The sequence below is a fragment of the Mastomys coucha genome, unplaced genomic scaffold (genome assembly GCF_008632895.1).
Source record: "Mastomys coucha isolate ucsf_1 unplaced genomic scaffold, UCSF_Mcou_1 pScaffold1, whole genome shotgun sequence".
NCBI classification, from domain to species: Eukaryota; Metazoa; Chordata; class Mammalia; order Rodentia; family Muridae; genus Mastomys; species Mastomys coucha.
The window spans coordinates 61,206,308-61,222,783 of NW_022196891.1; the positions used below are offsets into that span (position 1 = coordinate 61,206,308).

Genomic DNA, 16,476 nt, shown 5'->3' on the forward strand with positions numbered 1-16,476 from the left:
AAAACACTTTTTTTTTTTTTTGTCAAATAAAATACATTTTCTAATTTCAACTTTAAACCTAAGGCTATTTTAAAGAAAGTGCTGCCGTGGTAGCATTTGCTGATTTTCATATAATATGGTTGTGTCAGATGTGGTTTTACCTAGGATCATTGTGCTAATGTGGACCATCTTTTAAAACCACATCATCTAGAAAACAATAAATACAACTGATCTAGTCACTGTGATGTTTTAGTCAGAATCTGGAAGAAGGTTGAAAAAAACATTGTTCAGCCGGGCGGTGGTGGCTCATGCCTTTAATCCCAGCACTTGGGAGGCAGAGGCAGGCGGATTTCTGAGTTCGAGGTGAGCCTGATCTACAGAGTGAGTTCCAGGACAGCCAAGGTTACACAGAGAAATCCTGTCTCAAAAAAACCAAAAACAAACAAAAAAAAACATTGTTCAATTTTATCTAATTTTGACAAAAGTTTGCATTGCCTTCACATGTGTATACTTAGCATACATACACACATATATGATATATATATGTATATATATGATATACAGACATAATGGAAAAGGCAGGAACTTGATGGATATGATATCTGTGACTCTTTGTTCAATTTTTTTACAGTGCATAATTATGTTCCACTTCTGTTAAACTGTGCTGTACTATACATACTGTGTTAACACTTTATTTCCTTTTTGTAACTGAATAATATATATTCATTGCACGGATATATTTTACACTGTTTATGACCAAGTGTTGATAGATTTTCAGGGGTTTGTGCCTATTGCCTATTAGGAATAATGTTACTGTCATCATGACAAGATTTTGTTGGACACTTCCCTTCAGTCATCTAGTGTATACATCAGCTTGGGATTATGGGAACATGAAGGAATTCCTTGTTGGATTCACTGAAGAACCAGCAGGAGCTTTCCTCGGTGTGTCTGCCTCCTATGTTCCCCCTTATGTAGGAGGACTCCAGTTTTTCCCACACTTTGCCGGTTATTTTCTCTTTGTGTGTCGCATGTTTGCTCTGTAATGTAGCTATTCTAGGGGCTGTAAAGTGGTCTCTTATTCTGCTTTGATTTGCATTTCCTAATTACGAAGTAAATAGAGCTTTCATCCTCCTTGGTCATTTGTCTTTCTTTTTTAGGAAAAAGTGGTTACTGAAATACAACATTGCTGTTCTTTATCAAGATTATGTTTGTTCTTTAGGGTCTTTGTTTCCATGTAAAATTTAATGTTGTCTTTTCCTTCTCCAGGCTGTCAGGGCTTTGATAGTGGCTCTGTTGACTCTGTGAGTCATCTGGGGAAAATACTACTATCTGAAGGATAAGTTATCCAGTCCTTGAACATAGGATGACTTTCTCTTTTTTTTTTTTTTTTTTTTTTTAGTTTAGATGTAGAAAAAGGGTGGAAGTTATGGATGTCCTGTGAGACTTTAATCTTTTTTTAAATTTTTGTAGGAAAGTTAAAGGGGGGAATATTGATGTACATCCATCAGAAAAAGCTCTCATTGTTCAGTATGAAGTGGAAGCTACCATTCTTGGAGAAATGGGGGATCCCATGTTGGGAGAACGAAAGGAATGCCAAAAAATGTAAGTTTTCCTCATTTTGTATACATTATGAAAATATATATAACCTTTTCTAGATGGTCTAATTTTAATCTTCACAGACAATAAAGGGTTATGACATCCTTCTGGACTACTCCATCTCAGCCAAGTAAAGATTGCACTCAACTTTAGAAATATGGAATATATTCTAGAGAAAGTAAAACTTTTGTAACGTTAAGTGAAATTAATCACAAAAGATAAGTTTGTATGGGAGTTTTTGCTTAATATAGAAATTTGGAGTCTTAGAAAATCCTGTATTCTTTCTTTCATAGAATTGCTGGAAGTGGTATAACATTCAGATATTCCCAAATGGGGTACAGATCTTGAATTCACTCCTGAAAGCCACCTAGTCCACTGGATAATGCTAGTATATGACAAGCTCTCTTATAGATTGCACTCAGATCCAGTGTCCTGCTCACTTTTCTTTATGGACCTAAGGGAGTCCCTCAGGAAGTGTTCCTTTTTTCATTATTCTTAAGTTTTGCTGGTAATTTTCCTACCTCCCTTCTGTAACTTTATGCTAATAGAGAAGATTTTATATCATAGTGCTCTTTCTTAACCCTCTTCCAGCTACGCAGCATTGACTTGGTAACTAGTTAGAATTCCTACTTAAGCCATGTTGTGTTTTATCGAGGGTGCTCGGGCTGCTAGGAGCACACAGAAAAGTACTGCTTTAAGGATATAGCATTGACTCTGGTGCTTAAACACTCTGGGGATGGTTTTCTCCCACAAGGAACATTGTTTCCCATACAGATATTGTAGGTTGACATTATAAGATGGTCACGTCGGTATCTAAGGTGGGATACTAAGCCTAAACCCAGTGATGCTGTGGTTGAGAAGCCGTGGCTTGTTGGACCCTGAGAAGAGAACTGCTTGGTGTCTCAGTTCACTGTCTTCACAGGTTTTCTATTGGCAACAGAAGACTTACTTAATAACTCGTATTAAAGATAAATGCATTCTCTAGACTGTACAAGTCTAGAAAAATATGTGTGCATGCTCACACTGCAGTGCAGCTAGCTCACACTTTTGTTCTTTGTCATTGATTACATGAGATGATACGACCTGAGAGCTAATGAACATCTCTTGAGATTTTATTTTAGATTTTCTAGAGAAAAATTGTCTTTAACTTTAGAGTCTCATGGCCTACACTTCAGGAGAGAATTTAATTTTTTAGTCCTAAGGGATATATTCCCTAGCAAAAAGTGTGTCACACTCACTAACAAAAGCTGTTTCACACTCAACTAGAAAAGGGTGTGTCACACTCATTAGAAAAACGTGTGTCACACTCACTAGCAAAAGGTTTGTACTAAAAGACACTACCAAAAGGAAGATGTGTTTTTATAACTCAGAAGGTTTTGTTCCTGGTGAAGAAGAGGAAATCTATATAAATTGAGATAGGTATGGCAGAAACTGTCATTACGTCAGAGAAGTCAGTGATGTCCTAGAACCACAAATGTGACATTTCAGCCTCTTTCACTGCTCAGAGGAATGGTATAAACCATTTTCCACAGAGTCCATCTTTCTGAAGAGCTCAGTTTGAGAAGCTGATTGTTATGGTATGGAAATCATACAGGTGATATTTTGTTAGTTTTTAGTAGATGTTGGGTGCCTAACAAAAAGTACTCATGATGATTAAAAGCAGTTGAATAGCCACAAGTGTCATTTCAAAATACAATAAAACTTGTTTTTCTCCAGCTTTCTTTTAATAGATACAAGACTAAGGAGATGTCATACTAAAAGCAAAATTGTTTGAGTTAATAATATAGGCTAAACTGGGTTGGTAATAGATAGAGTGATAGAAAGTTGACCTAGAAGAGACTGAAAATCATAGAAAGATAGGTAGATAGATAGATAGATAGATAGATAGATAGATAGATAGATAGGGTATGCTGTACCATAAAATGGCATACATTTTATATTATCTGAATACAGGCTCATGTAATATCCAGTCACTGTGTTTTTAGATACTTACTCAAATGTATTAAAAACTTATATGTACATAAAAGAGTACACACATATGTTTATAAAAACTTTATCCAAAATAGCCAACAATTGAAAGCAACCAAACTATTATTTCTTAGTGAGTGGATCAACTGTGATATCACCATATCATAAAGCATTATTCAAAAATGAAAAAGAAATGAATCATCAAGTACAAAGAAGGCATGGAGGGACCCTACATGCATATTGGTAACCAAAAGAAGCCAATCTGGAAAATCTACATACTCTACAACTCCAAATGTCTGACATTATAGAGGAGGCAATAGTGTACTTATACTATTAAGTATAAATGAAGGAGTTAGAGATTACCATGGTCAGGGGAGAGGACATTTCTAGAGAAATAAAGCTCTTATGTATGACACTATAAGACACTTATAAACACTCATATAACACAAAGTAAGTGCTAAATAACTACAGCCCTTGGTTAATAATTAGATGTATAAGTATTAGTTCCTAGCTTACAATAGAGTTCACTTTTTGTGTTCTGTGAGTTTTGATAAAATAATAACTATGGCACACAGATACAAGATGGTAATCATAGAAGTAGACAGTAGAAACTGGGAGAGAGGTGAGCATGTAATCTGTACTTTGTGAAGACATTTTCTAGAATACTAATCTACCCCACAAGCCTAATAGAAATTTAAAGATACGTTTAGTGAGTTTCATTTTTCTTTTGTTTGGAATAGTCTCATTGTATAGCCCAGGCTGACCTTGAGTTCATGGTTCTGCTTCAGTTTCCCTTCCAAGGTCTGGAATTGAGATTTTTTTTTTATCATGCCTACCTAGTGATGTAGTTCTCCTGTACCTCTTCTCAATCAGACTTATTGAGAAATGTTTTCTGGATTGTCCTTTTGGGGTTATTTCTGTGGACCATCCTTGCTATATCTGCCTTACAATGTTCAGCTAGAACTGTCCAAAATAAAGTCAATTATTTTAAACAACAATAAAACCAAACAGATTAAGACAAAATAAGATAAAGAATGTCATTCTAACGACTCTAAACTGGGAAGAATATCTAAGATGTGGACTAGAGTAGATTCAGGATATCTAAGATGTGGACTAGAGTAGATTCAGGATAAGTCATCTGTGTTGGCATACTGGTGCTGAGTTCAGAGTATTTCTGTAGATTCTCATCCACGTTTCCCTCTAGTAGCTTGCTATATCTTCCTTCAAAATAACAAAAATAACTGTCTTCACAAAGAAATAATTCTGTCCAGTAGGCGCCTGGTCGTTTTCTCCTTCTGAATGTAAGTCTTGCATAGGAGGATTTTCTGGACAATCCTGATTTTATATTTTCATAGTTCTCTCTAATGCCATGAATCGCTATGAACAGTCCATTGTGTTCCTCAGCACCATCTTTTTTTCTTAGACTTATAGTAACTCAATTCAAGAGGAAGCAAGTCTGAGTGAGTAGCTCAGAGTATGTATATAGATAGCACTTGCCTCACAGGTGCCAGGTCCTGGGTTCCAGTCCCAGCACTGCAAGTAAAGAAAAACTTTGAAATGTTGTTATATTCAAGCATATCATTTGTGGTGGTATGTATTTCATATTCAGTAATAAGACTGTTTTATATCAGAAACACTGCCTCAAACAGGACTTCTGAATATCGTGCCCAGAAAGTCTTAAAAGATTTATGTTGCTTTCAATTTATATAAGCCTAACTATATCTAAATCTTTACTTTAATAAGATTCTTTGGCCAGAAGGTATAGAATTTGTATAATTTGCAGATCATCTTAGAATAGTATTACTAAACCTGGCACATACTTCTATAATGTCTGAACTGGAAATTTGTGTGTGCTTGCAGCATCCGTCTGAAGAGTCTCAATGCTAACACAGACATAACCTCTCTGGCCCGGAAAGTGGTTGAAGAGTGTAAACTCATCCATCCCTCAAAGCTAAATGAGGTAGAACAGCTTTTGTATTATCTACAGAACCGCCGTGACTCATTGTCAGGAAAAGGTAAGCGGAAGGAGTCTGGAATTTTAAATTCAATACCAAAAGTGAGCATTTATCATCTTCAAAATATATATGTAACACAGCATAGTACAGTATAGTATAAAAATACATAGTTCTGAAAGCTGTATTCATTTTGGTGGTAAGTTCTTACCAGTGTTAGGATAAACAAACAAATTAATTTGTTTCCTACATTGGAGATTGTATGTTTCTACACACAGTGGCAGACTCTGTTTCACTGGATGTGTGTGTGCACTACACTGGAATAAGGGGATAAGTCTGTCATAACAACTATAGAATAATAAAAGGAATATTTAGGGCAGAAAATATCTTCTCTGTCCTAATTAGCCTCATATTTTCTAAATTTGCTATTTATACATAATCTATAATTTGAGTTGAATTATGTAAGTATTTTAAACATTACTATGCACATGATGAGTATCACATGCTTTCGATGGCCCTAGCATATTACTCTCCTCACACCTTTTCCTGAGGAAAGTGGAACATCCTCATCCTTACCTTCATTCTTGTCATTTTCCTGTCCTCAGTTCCCACAAAAGAACTGAGTTTACAACTCAGAAAGTATAAAAGATAGTTCCAAATAAAAATGGAAACATGTGCAAATGGATTATTGAAAGTTTAGTGATTAGAATGTACTGTATGAAAGAAGAAATATAAAAAAGTATCCATTATATATGGATAAAATAATTCAAGTCAGTATTATTCTCTTTCTGCACATTAATAGTTGGAGTTTTACTGTATATTAAAACTATATTTATCTAAATTATTTATTTTTTTGTAACTTTTTATCCTTTGATAATTTAGAGGTAGAAGCCTTACCCTAAGGCAGGGAAATAGGACTGTAGTACATTTTAACACTGTGATCCATCACCTTATATGATTTTCTTTTTCTTTGCTCATCAAAACTACTCTTATAATAAATTATCTGTTTAAGACAGAATTTTCCTGTTCACCCTTATCTTTCGTGTATACTTCCTCTGAAAGAAATAAGGGCCAATCCTGTTTTAATTCATTATCTGTTTATGTCTCCTTGGGAGAACAGGCTTTCCTAATAATTTTATTGTCAAGCGCATGTTTCTCATTTCCCATTGCTCATACCGCATAGCAGTTCTTCTTTTTATTAGCATCTATTAATTGTATGTGTTAATTGTATAGAGCCATGGTTTGCATTATGACAGTTGGAATGTGGTGCTCAGTCATCTCTAGCATCCTATCATAATCCCTTGCTCATCCCCTTTTTCTTACCAAGTAGTCTCCAGTAAGAGTCAAATCTCTTACATGTATATTTACTTGTTAATTATGCAACTTTTGATAATATTTTTGTAATTAATTTATTTTAACATATACATATTTTTGTTTAGAATATGAAAATATGCCTTTGGCTGAATAGTATAATAAATGTCTCCAGTACCTTTGAATGCCTCCTTGGGAGTAAATGAGGATTAAGTTGATGTAAATGTCAAATATTTATCTTTTAATTTATATTCTTTATTTCACTTTTCAGACAAAAATCATTCACTCTTATTTAGTTCAGCTTATAATTTTGCTATTATTTCTTACTCTCCATATGTTAACCTTAGTTTTTATATTATTTGTTTTTGTAGTAGTCATACCATTTTCATTATTTTGCGATTTACCTGATTGCAATATTAGAACAAATACCTAATTTTTATATGCAAATATTTTATTTTATGCATTGAGAAAATTTTCATCAAATATTTAGCTTTATATCCCCAGTTTAGGCAGCATAAACCCTTAAAAACTAATTCTCAGGGTTTTTAAAAATATTTTTACAGAAAAAAAAGAAAAATCAAGCAAGCCTAAAGACCCACCTCCTTTTGAAGGGATGGAGGTAAGACCATGTGAATTTTGTTCTATTAAATGAAAGACCTTCAGCTTTTACTGTCAATAATGCATATAGCCATGTTGTTCACATGTGGAATTTGAAGTGATTCAGTTTAGAGATACCTGAAAAATCAATGCTTAAAAACAAACAAACAAACAAAAATTATTGGTGGTGCTTTATAACACATAGTCTTAATTTTATTAAAATACATGACAAAATATTCTGAAAATTTTGAAATAAGTTTCAGAATATTTAATCTTTTATAGTAGGTGCAAATTATATTAAAATACATTGGGAGACAAATTGTAGAGTTTATATATGTTCCATTTTATTTTGCTTATACTTTCATATCAGCATTGTAGTACCCCAAGGCATAACATTTCTTTATCTTTACTTTTTTATTTACTTTACATCTCCATCAGAGCCCCCTCCTTCCTCCCTTCCCAGTCCCATCCTTACAAATCCCTTCTACCATTGCCCTCCTCCACTTCTCTGGGAAGGCAAGTCCCACATGGGTACCACCCCACTCTGGGGCATAGGCCCAGCAGGACTAGACACATCCTCTCCCACTGAGGCCCAAGCAGGCTGTCCAGGTAGGGTGAAGGGGATCCTATGGCAGGAAACAGAGACAGACAGCATCCAGCCTCTGTTCCACTTGTTGGGGGACCTACATGAAGACCAAGCTGCACATTTGCTACAAATGTGTAAGGCATCTAGGTCTAGCTCCTGGATTCTTTCTGGTAGGTGGCCCAGGCTCTGTGAGGCCCCATGGTCCCTGGTTAGTTGACTCTGTGGATCTTCTTGTGGTGTCCTTGACCCCTCTGACTTGTTCACTTCTATATCCCACTCTTCCACAAGAGCTCCACCTGAAGTTTAGCTGTGGGTCTCTGCATCTGCTTCCATCTACTGGATGAAGCCTCTCAGGAGACAGTTGCTACAGTGCTCCTGTCTGCAAGCACAGCAGAGTATCGTTAATAGTGTCAGGGTTGGCTCTCTCCCATGACGGGTCTCTAGTTGGGGCAGTCATTGGCTGGCTGTTCCCTCAGTCTGCTCCGTCTTCATCCACCCACATCTTGTAGGCAAGACAGATTTGGTGTTGAAGGTTTTGTGGAGAGATTGATGTCCCCCTAAAATTTCTATCTACAAAAAGATGGCTATTATCTGTTATACTTGTTGCTATGATAAATAACATATTGATCACAAAATATCATCCTCCTGACAGCAATTCTGTCCGTGAGAGCTGCTGAATGCTTCCTCCCTGTGTTTCAGATTGACGAAGTGGCCAACATCAATGACATGGATGAGTACATTGAGCTCTTGTATGAAGACATTCCAGACAAGGTTCGGGGATCTGCCTTGATCCTGCAGCTTGCTCGAAATCCTGATAACTTGGAAGAGCTATTATTAAATGGTGATTTCTCTTTGTAAATATTAAAATCATGTAAAACAAACCATTCTTGAAGTTTGTACTGTGATCTTAAATATTTTATGTTTCAAATGCACATATACATGTTTTTCATGTCTTAGATATTTAATTTTGAATCTTAATTTTTCTTCTATGTATTATGAATATTTTCAATTTATTACTTATCTTCATCTCCTTCTCTCTTTACGTGATAGGTCTATTTTCCATTCTTTTCTTTTCACCCTGCTTGTGTGTTTGAATCTCAAGAGTTTCTGTTAGAACTAGCTTATGGCTAGATCACTGAGGTTTTTTTAATCCATTTCTGTTTATTGGTGTATTTAGTCTGTTTAACATTGATATAATGCTTATAAGGTAGTCTTTGTCATTTTGTATTTACTATGAATGGCAAAACCTTTAATATGTTTATATATTTTTAATTAGGAGTAGTTTTATCATGATTCTTAACCTTTTTTACTCTGTTTTCTTCTAGTGTATTTTTCTATGCTAGGTATTTTCTCATTTACCATTTGAAGCTAATTTTCTATAATTATGGTTTCCTGAGTTATTAGTGATGCCTTGACATTAGATAGTTTCAAACAATCTTATTCAAATTACTACCAACCTAGTTTTAACAATATTCAGACATTTGTTCCAATACACCCTCTGACTCTTTTTCCCTCCTCACTCTTCTGTCCTGTACTAATACTAATGACATATTTCTTGCATATGTATGGGGTATGTGCATATCTGTATGCATGTTTACAAGTGCATGAGCACTCGTGTTCATGGAAGTATGCATTCTCATATGTGTGTGTAGAGACCCAGGGCTGATATGAGGAGTCTTGCTTGGTCACTGTCTGCCTTATTTGTCTCTCAGTTGAACACAGAGCTTGGAGGTATGATTAATCTAGCTAGTCACCTTGCCCCTGTAATCCACCTTCTAAGCTCTGGAATTACTGGCAGGTTACTGAGAGAGACCTTGCAGGGATCTGAGAATGAAAACTCAGTTCAGATTGGCTCCATCAGCCTGGATCAGACCCGGGTAGTCTGACACTAGGCAGTTTATTACCACCATATTTAAAACAGCAAAATTTGGGAAAAAGTTTCCAAGCAACACTCATTCCCATTCCAGGTCACAGAAAAGCATAGGTGTGACTTCCTAGAAACTCCTTTACAAAGTCCGTGTGAGCATGAGGGTGGGGTGTGTAGCTAAAAGGCCTAGAATCTAGTGTGGTCTCTGAGTGAAATAGCATAGAAGTCAGTGGTACACATGACATCTCTCCCAAGGGTGGGTTCCATTAGCTCGGAACTAAGGAGAATGGTCTGGGAAGGGAAGAGTCTGGGATAAACATTCTGGGTGAGGTCTGTCTCTGCAGATAGCCAGACTGTCACCAGGTCATTAACAATATTCACTCCCAGCTTTCTGGGTGGAAATTCCTTTGAGGGGAGGACCTTGTGTTTAACATCCTGGTTCCCTGGTGCTCTGTGGGCACAAGGACTTTTGTGCCCCCAACAGATGACAGAAATTCTCTTGCAGTTTCCATGTGTCTTTCTTCGATCTTCATGTCTGCAAGCTTTCTGAGGTGAATCTGTTTATCTTATTGATGATGCTGTGTAGACACAAAACTGCGTTTCTCTTCAGGCCTTTGGTTCTCTCGTCCATTGTTTTTGCAAGTCTGACCACAACTATGGTATGTTTGAGTGTTGATGTCATTCAGTGTGGTATCCTTGGAGTGTGTATACCTCTTCAGCAAGCATGACAGGTTTAGCTGTTACTTCATTACATACTTATTTTCCCCCGTCAATGTTTCTTGCCCTTCATCGTGTATATGCTGCTCTGTTTTGTTCTCCTCCACAGATCTCTGAGGGTCTGCTCATTTTGCTTGCCTTCTCTTTTCCTTCAGACTAATCTAAAACTTTTATATTAGCATTTTCTGTGTCATGTCTGCTGCTAAGATTCCCAGTGAATTTGTATTTTAGTCTTTGTACACTTCATTACAGATTTCCTGGTTATGTCTTTTTTTATATATATAATTGCTGTCTCCTTGATAAACCATCATTCTCATTCCCTCGAATACCTGCCTTTAAATCTGTAGAAATGGTTCATGGTTCTGTGTATATATCTATGTATATGTTTGTACATGTCTGAGTTTGGAGACCCTAAGAGGGCATCCATCAGGTGTCTTGCTTTTATCATTTTCTAACTATTCTTTGAGGCAAGGTCTCTGCTTGAGTCTGCGACCGGTTTTCACAACCCAGCTAGATTCCCACATATCTCAGGAATGCATGTTTTCACCCCCTTGGAGCTGCTGGTAATGATGTGGGACCTGCCTGGTGGCATGTTTGGGGGCTGGCATCTGAACTGTGGTCGTCATGATTACATAAGTGCTCCTCACTGCCACTCCACCTCACCAGCCAATCCCTCAATTTTCTGAATATAATAATAACTGAATTAAAATCCTCATCTCATAAGCTCATTGTCTGTGCTTCTTCATGGACAGCCTCTGTTGATGACTTTATTACCTGAGCATGGGTCATACATTTCTGTTTCTTCCTATGACGAGTTGTTTTGTTGAAACTATATGTGGCAACTATGTAAGTCAGATTCCTGACAGTCCAAGGCTTTTTATTGATGCCATTTGTTTGCTGTGTTCTGTGGACTAATTCTGCAAAGTTGGTATCCCTTCCCTTATAGAGTCATGACTTCTGTGTTCCCTTAGCTTGTTTTTGAGCAGAGACTTTATTAAATGCCTGATGATAATGTCTCCTTGCCCTTTCTGAAGACCTCTGTGTATGTTAGGTGTTGAAGCATTTCACATTTCAGATCCTGCTTCCCCTCTGACATACTGTTTCAAATTCAGCCAGAACTGATGGATTAGTGGCTTTCTAGGACTTTCTATAGTAGGCATATAACTGTGTACCTTTGTGTGGCTTTGTAGACTTAAGGAGAATATGTTTGGCCCCTTTGAAGCTCCTGAAAAATACCTGATTTTTAGCTTTGCTTTAAAAAAATTTAATGGCCTTTTTGTTAACCCTGCTAGCAAACTCTTAAGCCTGTCTCTGGCATTATGATGCTAGCACAGTGCTCTTCTCCAGACACCCTGAGTAGAAGGCTGTTGGCACACAGCAAACGCCAGGTCAGGTAATGATGACCGAACATTCTCTGCACCCCATGCGCCCAGCTTTTAATAAGCAACTTGTGGTGTGCAGTCTAAGGGAAACTTCAGACTCTGTCTCCCTTAGCTCCTGTGCCATGCCTGCCTGCATGCTGCCATGCTCCTGCCTTGGTGATAATGAACTGAACCTCTGAACCTGTAAGCCAGCCCCAATTAAATGTTGTCCTTATAAGAGTTGATGTTGTCATGGTGTCTGTTCACAGTAGTAAAAGCTTAACTAAGACAAGTGGGTATAGAGATGTAAATTGAGACTTCTCTATGTTGCTCAGTCCTTCCCTCCCACATAGTTAGTGATCAGAACATGACCTTACCCAGGTATCCAATTAGTGATCAGAACATGACCTTACTTACGTATCGAGTTAGTGATCAGAACATGACCTTACCTGGGTATCCAAATCCCTCTTGTGTGCCTGCTATTTCCTCACGGACAGATGCTGTGTCTTCAGGAGACTGTCTCCTTTCCAGGCACACTTCCACACAGTGGCGGGTATGCTGTTTTCTTCTCTTTCATTGCTCTATTTGATAAGGCCTGTACCAATATAATACTGCTGTGATGGTTCTGGAGTTTTATTTGTTGTATAGAATTAAATCCAAGGCCAGCACCCACATGAATACCTGAGGGAGTGTGGTACCCCAGCTTTAATTCCAGTATGAGACCCGTAATTCCCACAGCAAGCTAGTTAGCTAGAGGCGACAGTTAGAGAGCTCTGGATTTGGCAGAGAGACACTGTGGCAAACATTTGGAAACACTCCTAGTATCAGCCTCTGGCCTCTGTGTATGTGTACATACCCATGTGCAAACACATAGGTACCACAAACACATCCTCATGCAAAAAAATAAAAATCTTGCAACAACTCGATAAAAACTAACTTCATATATACTTAATATCTCCAAATATTCACTTTCTAACAAAGATACTCATATACTTCCAAGAGCTTATTTTCTGAAATTTCTACTTTTATGTCTTTTGGTATGGGATATGGAAATATTACTTTCCTTCACATAAATTTATTTACCTTTATGGAGCTAAGTTGGCTAAACTGCTCATTTATATTCTGGGTATATTCTAGTCTTTGTCCTAATAGAGTAGTCACTCAGAGGTTAAAAGAAGAAAGCAAAGTAATACAGTAGTAAGATTCCAAGCAGAAACAAGTCAGGAAATGGACAGCCCCAGGTGATCTTACTGTCGCATTTATCTGATTCACAGCTGATTTCTTACTGCATGCACATGTATGTCAGATGTTTTGAATTAAAGTTATTCTTCTAAATTAGCTTTCCATATTGGAAAGAAACATCCTACTTTTTTGTTCCAGTTCCATCTTGGCTTTGTTACTTATTTATAAGTAGACATTTAAAACCAACCTCCCTTTATATCAAAGGAGAGGTAAATGATCATATCCGCATGTTTCCTTTCCTTTAGAAACTGCCCTGGGTGCGCTAGCAAGAGTCCTCAGAGAAGACTGGAAACAAAGTGTTGAGTTAGCTACAAACATCATTTATATCTTCTTTTGCTTCTCTAGGTAAGTATAGATTCTAAGAGCACTGATCGGCCTCTATTGCCACCTACCTGTGTTAGTGTTGATTCTCTGTCTTTGTCTGTTTGGCCATGCTCTGCGTCTTATGCTGGCTTTTTTCTTTGTTGTTCTTTCCTTCAGTCTACACTTCCCTATGCCTGCACACACACACACGCACACGCACACGCACGCACACACATGCACACATGCACTCACACAGTCATATGCATTCCATTTGGCATAATGGTTTGGCATATGATTATGGTTCTGGAGGAAGATAAACTCAGTTGGAATGCAATGTCTGCTTTTTACTCGCCATGTACTCTTGGTTATTTTACTTAATCTCTCTGGGCCTCCCTTCCTTCCTATATAAAATTTTCATTGTAATAGCCATGTTTTCTTCAGTACACATACTTCTTTATTTCAATTTTTATCAATTTAGTAAATACTTAGTGCATACAGTATAATAGTTTGATTAAATATAACAATATATAAATGATTAAATCTAGGTGATTGGCATTTACAATTTCTTTGTATTGGGCATGTTTGGATTCCTGTCTTCCAGTTCTGTTTAAAATATGTTAATTGTTGTGAACTGTAGTTACCATACTGTGCTATAAAATTAGGATTTATTCCTCCTCTATTACTGTATGTTGGTTTTGGTACTCACTTTATTCTTTCTTCTTCCCTTTATTCTCCCTAACCTAGATCTAGAAGTCTCTAGTTTACACTTTCTATGAAGTCCACTCTTCCACATATCTGAACAAGGACATATGACATTTGCTTTTCTTTGTTTGACTTATTTCATTTAACATAATGCCTTTCAGTTCCATTCATCTTTCTAATAATTTATGAAGTTTGATTCTCTTAGTGGCTTAGTATATTTTATTTACATGTATATGTTTTTAATAAGGATATTATTGAGATTTTTTGAAAATTTTCTAGTCAATTAGATCTGAATAAACCAGCATTAGCAAAGAAATTTTCTTAAATAAGTACTTGAATAAATTAATTATCTAGCAAACATATATCTAATAAATAAAATGAGTGCTTAGTATTATTATTGTATTTGTTTTGTTAGACTATTTCAAAATGTATTATGAAACCATTTTAGTAGTTAATGTGATGATTAATCATAAAAACATGCTTGTAATGTTATTTAAGGTAAGGGTAGCATATTAACACATATTTAAGATAATCTTGTAATTTTAAATTTTTATTTTAATTTTTAATTTATTTAAATTTATTTTAAAAATTACTATACTGTGGTTATATTCATCCATTGAAATGTGTGTCAGACTTATGTTTTGTATGTTTTATGTTAGTTTAGGCCAAAACTACGATTTCTCCTATATGAACAAAATGCACCCTTTTTAATATATATTAAAATCTCTCTTTGAAGCTTTTCTCATTTTCATGGACTCATCACTCACTATAAAATTGGAGCACTGTGTATGAATATCATTGATCATGAGTTAAAAAGACATGAGCTTTGGCAAGAAGAACTTTCTAAGAAGAAGAAAGCTGATATCCTTTCAGTGCCATTTGACCTCGTGCCTGTGCTAGGCACTTTGGATGGTAGGATGGGTTTGTTCTGTCCCTGTTTTAATTCCGGTCACATTTTGGAAATCATGAATGCATATGTCAGAGGTAAAGATAGAGGTTGAAATTATCAGGATAAACACATTTTGATATGGACTTCTGTCTCTTCCCGTTTGGACCGGTGAGTGAGGAAGAATAGTGAGGCCTGCAGCAGTGCTGGATAGTTGAGTAACAGAGTCTAAGTGACTGCACATGTGTCCACTACGACCAGGTACTTGCTGAAGCATGGCTCACCGCAGCTTTTGTGCTTCCAAGTAACCTTGATGGGAATGGATTACATTTTTCCATGAACCTAATTTTTCAGGGAAACTAACTTAGAGTTTTATGAAGTTCAGTTTTTCTAGTTGAGAGATGAATAGAATGATAGAATGCATGAGATGAACTTTAGAAATTCTCTATTTTAACGTATCTTATGGTCTAAGAATTGCTTTTTGGTTCTTTAACAAATGGTTTCAAACACTGTGTTATTGCCCATTGGCTTAAAGCATTTTTGGGGTGGAACGTCTATTCACTTTAGTGTTCCTTTGCTTTTTGAGCTATAGCCTATATTCAGATAACTTCTGTCTCTTGATTTTAATCTTTCATACTGAATACAGTATAATGTTATTCTCTTCAGCATTACGGTAATCTCATCTGAAGCTATTTATCATATGGTCTTTACAATTTAATTCTAGCTCAGAGGTCCCAGATTGACTGTTTATACCTGTTTTAACATGAGATGTTTTATAAATCAGCAAGCCATTGCAGGCAATAGCATTATTTGAATACACTGTGTATTTGTATCTATTAGAAATGAAAGCATTATTCCTGTAAGAAAAATGAGAAAACTGAGGCAGAGAGACAGACCATCCTAACAGACTGAGACTACTTTATTGAATCAATGAGAGATCCCAACTTTTCTACAGGATGAAGGCTAAGTACACGTACACACATAGGTAGCTATCAGGAAATTACAGTTAATTTTAATTTTTTTTTGTTGTATTTTTTTCTAGTTTGAATGGGAGTAGGATAGGTTGTTTTCCATACCTAGGCATATAGTTTCTGCCAGTGGAGCTGAAGTCAGGCTGGGACTAAGATATTCTGTATGACTAGGAGATATTGCCCAGAAGCTGATGCTGGTCTTCTGGACTTGAGGCTGTTACCCTATGAGTCCTGGTTGACCAAGGGTGATGCATTACTTAAATCTTCTTCATGGGGCCTTATTCTTTAGAATGCCCTTCTCTTAGAATCTCCAACCTCAGCAAGGTGATGAAAAAGCTTTAGAATTAATCTGCATATTCGAATGTTTTGGCTGTCTGCCTGAAGAAGAGTTTATTATGCTTAGCAACTACATGAGTTTCTGTAAGAAAGTAACCTTTT

General features: G+C 36.5%; 1 protein-coding gene across 5 annotated transcripts in view; it reads left to right on the forward strand.

The window, feature by feature from the left end:
- Kifap3 (kinesin associated protein 3) overlaps nucleotides 1–16,476 on the forward strand; it is a 130,467-nt gene that overhangs the window by 12,380 nt on the left and 101,611 nt on the right. For all 5 annotated transcript variants that reach the window (XM_031387452.1, XM_031387481.1, XM_031387473.1 and 2 more), the window contains exons 2-7: nucleotides 1,450–1,581; nucleotides 5,404–5,558; nucleotides 7,370–7,425; nucleotides 8,689–8,830; nucleotides 13,422–13,521; nucleotides 14,918–15,042. In XM_031387452.1, the coding sequence (XP_031243312.1) occupies nucleotides 1,450–1,581; nucleotides 5,404–5,558; nucleotides 7,370–7,425; nucleotides 8,689–8,830; nucleotides 13,422–13,521; nucleotides 14,918–15,042 (710 nt within the window). The remainder of the gene's footprint in view (nucleotides 1–1,449; nucleotides 1,582–5,403; nucleotides 5,559–7,369; nucleotides 7,426–8,688; nucleotides 8,831–13,421; nucleotides 13,522–14,917; nucleotides 15,043–16,476) is intronic.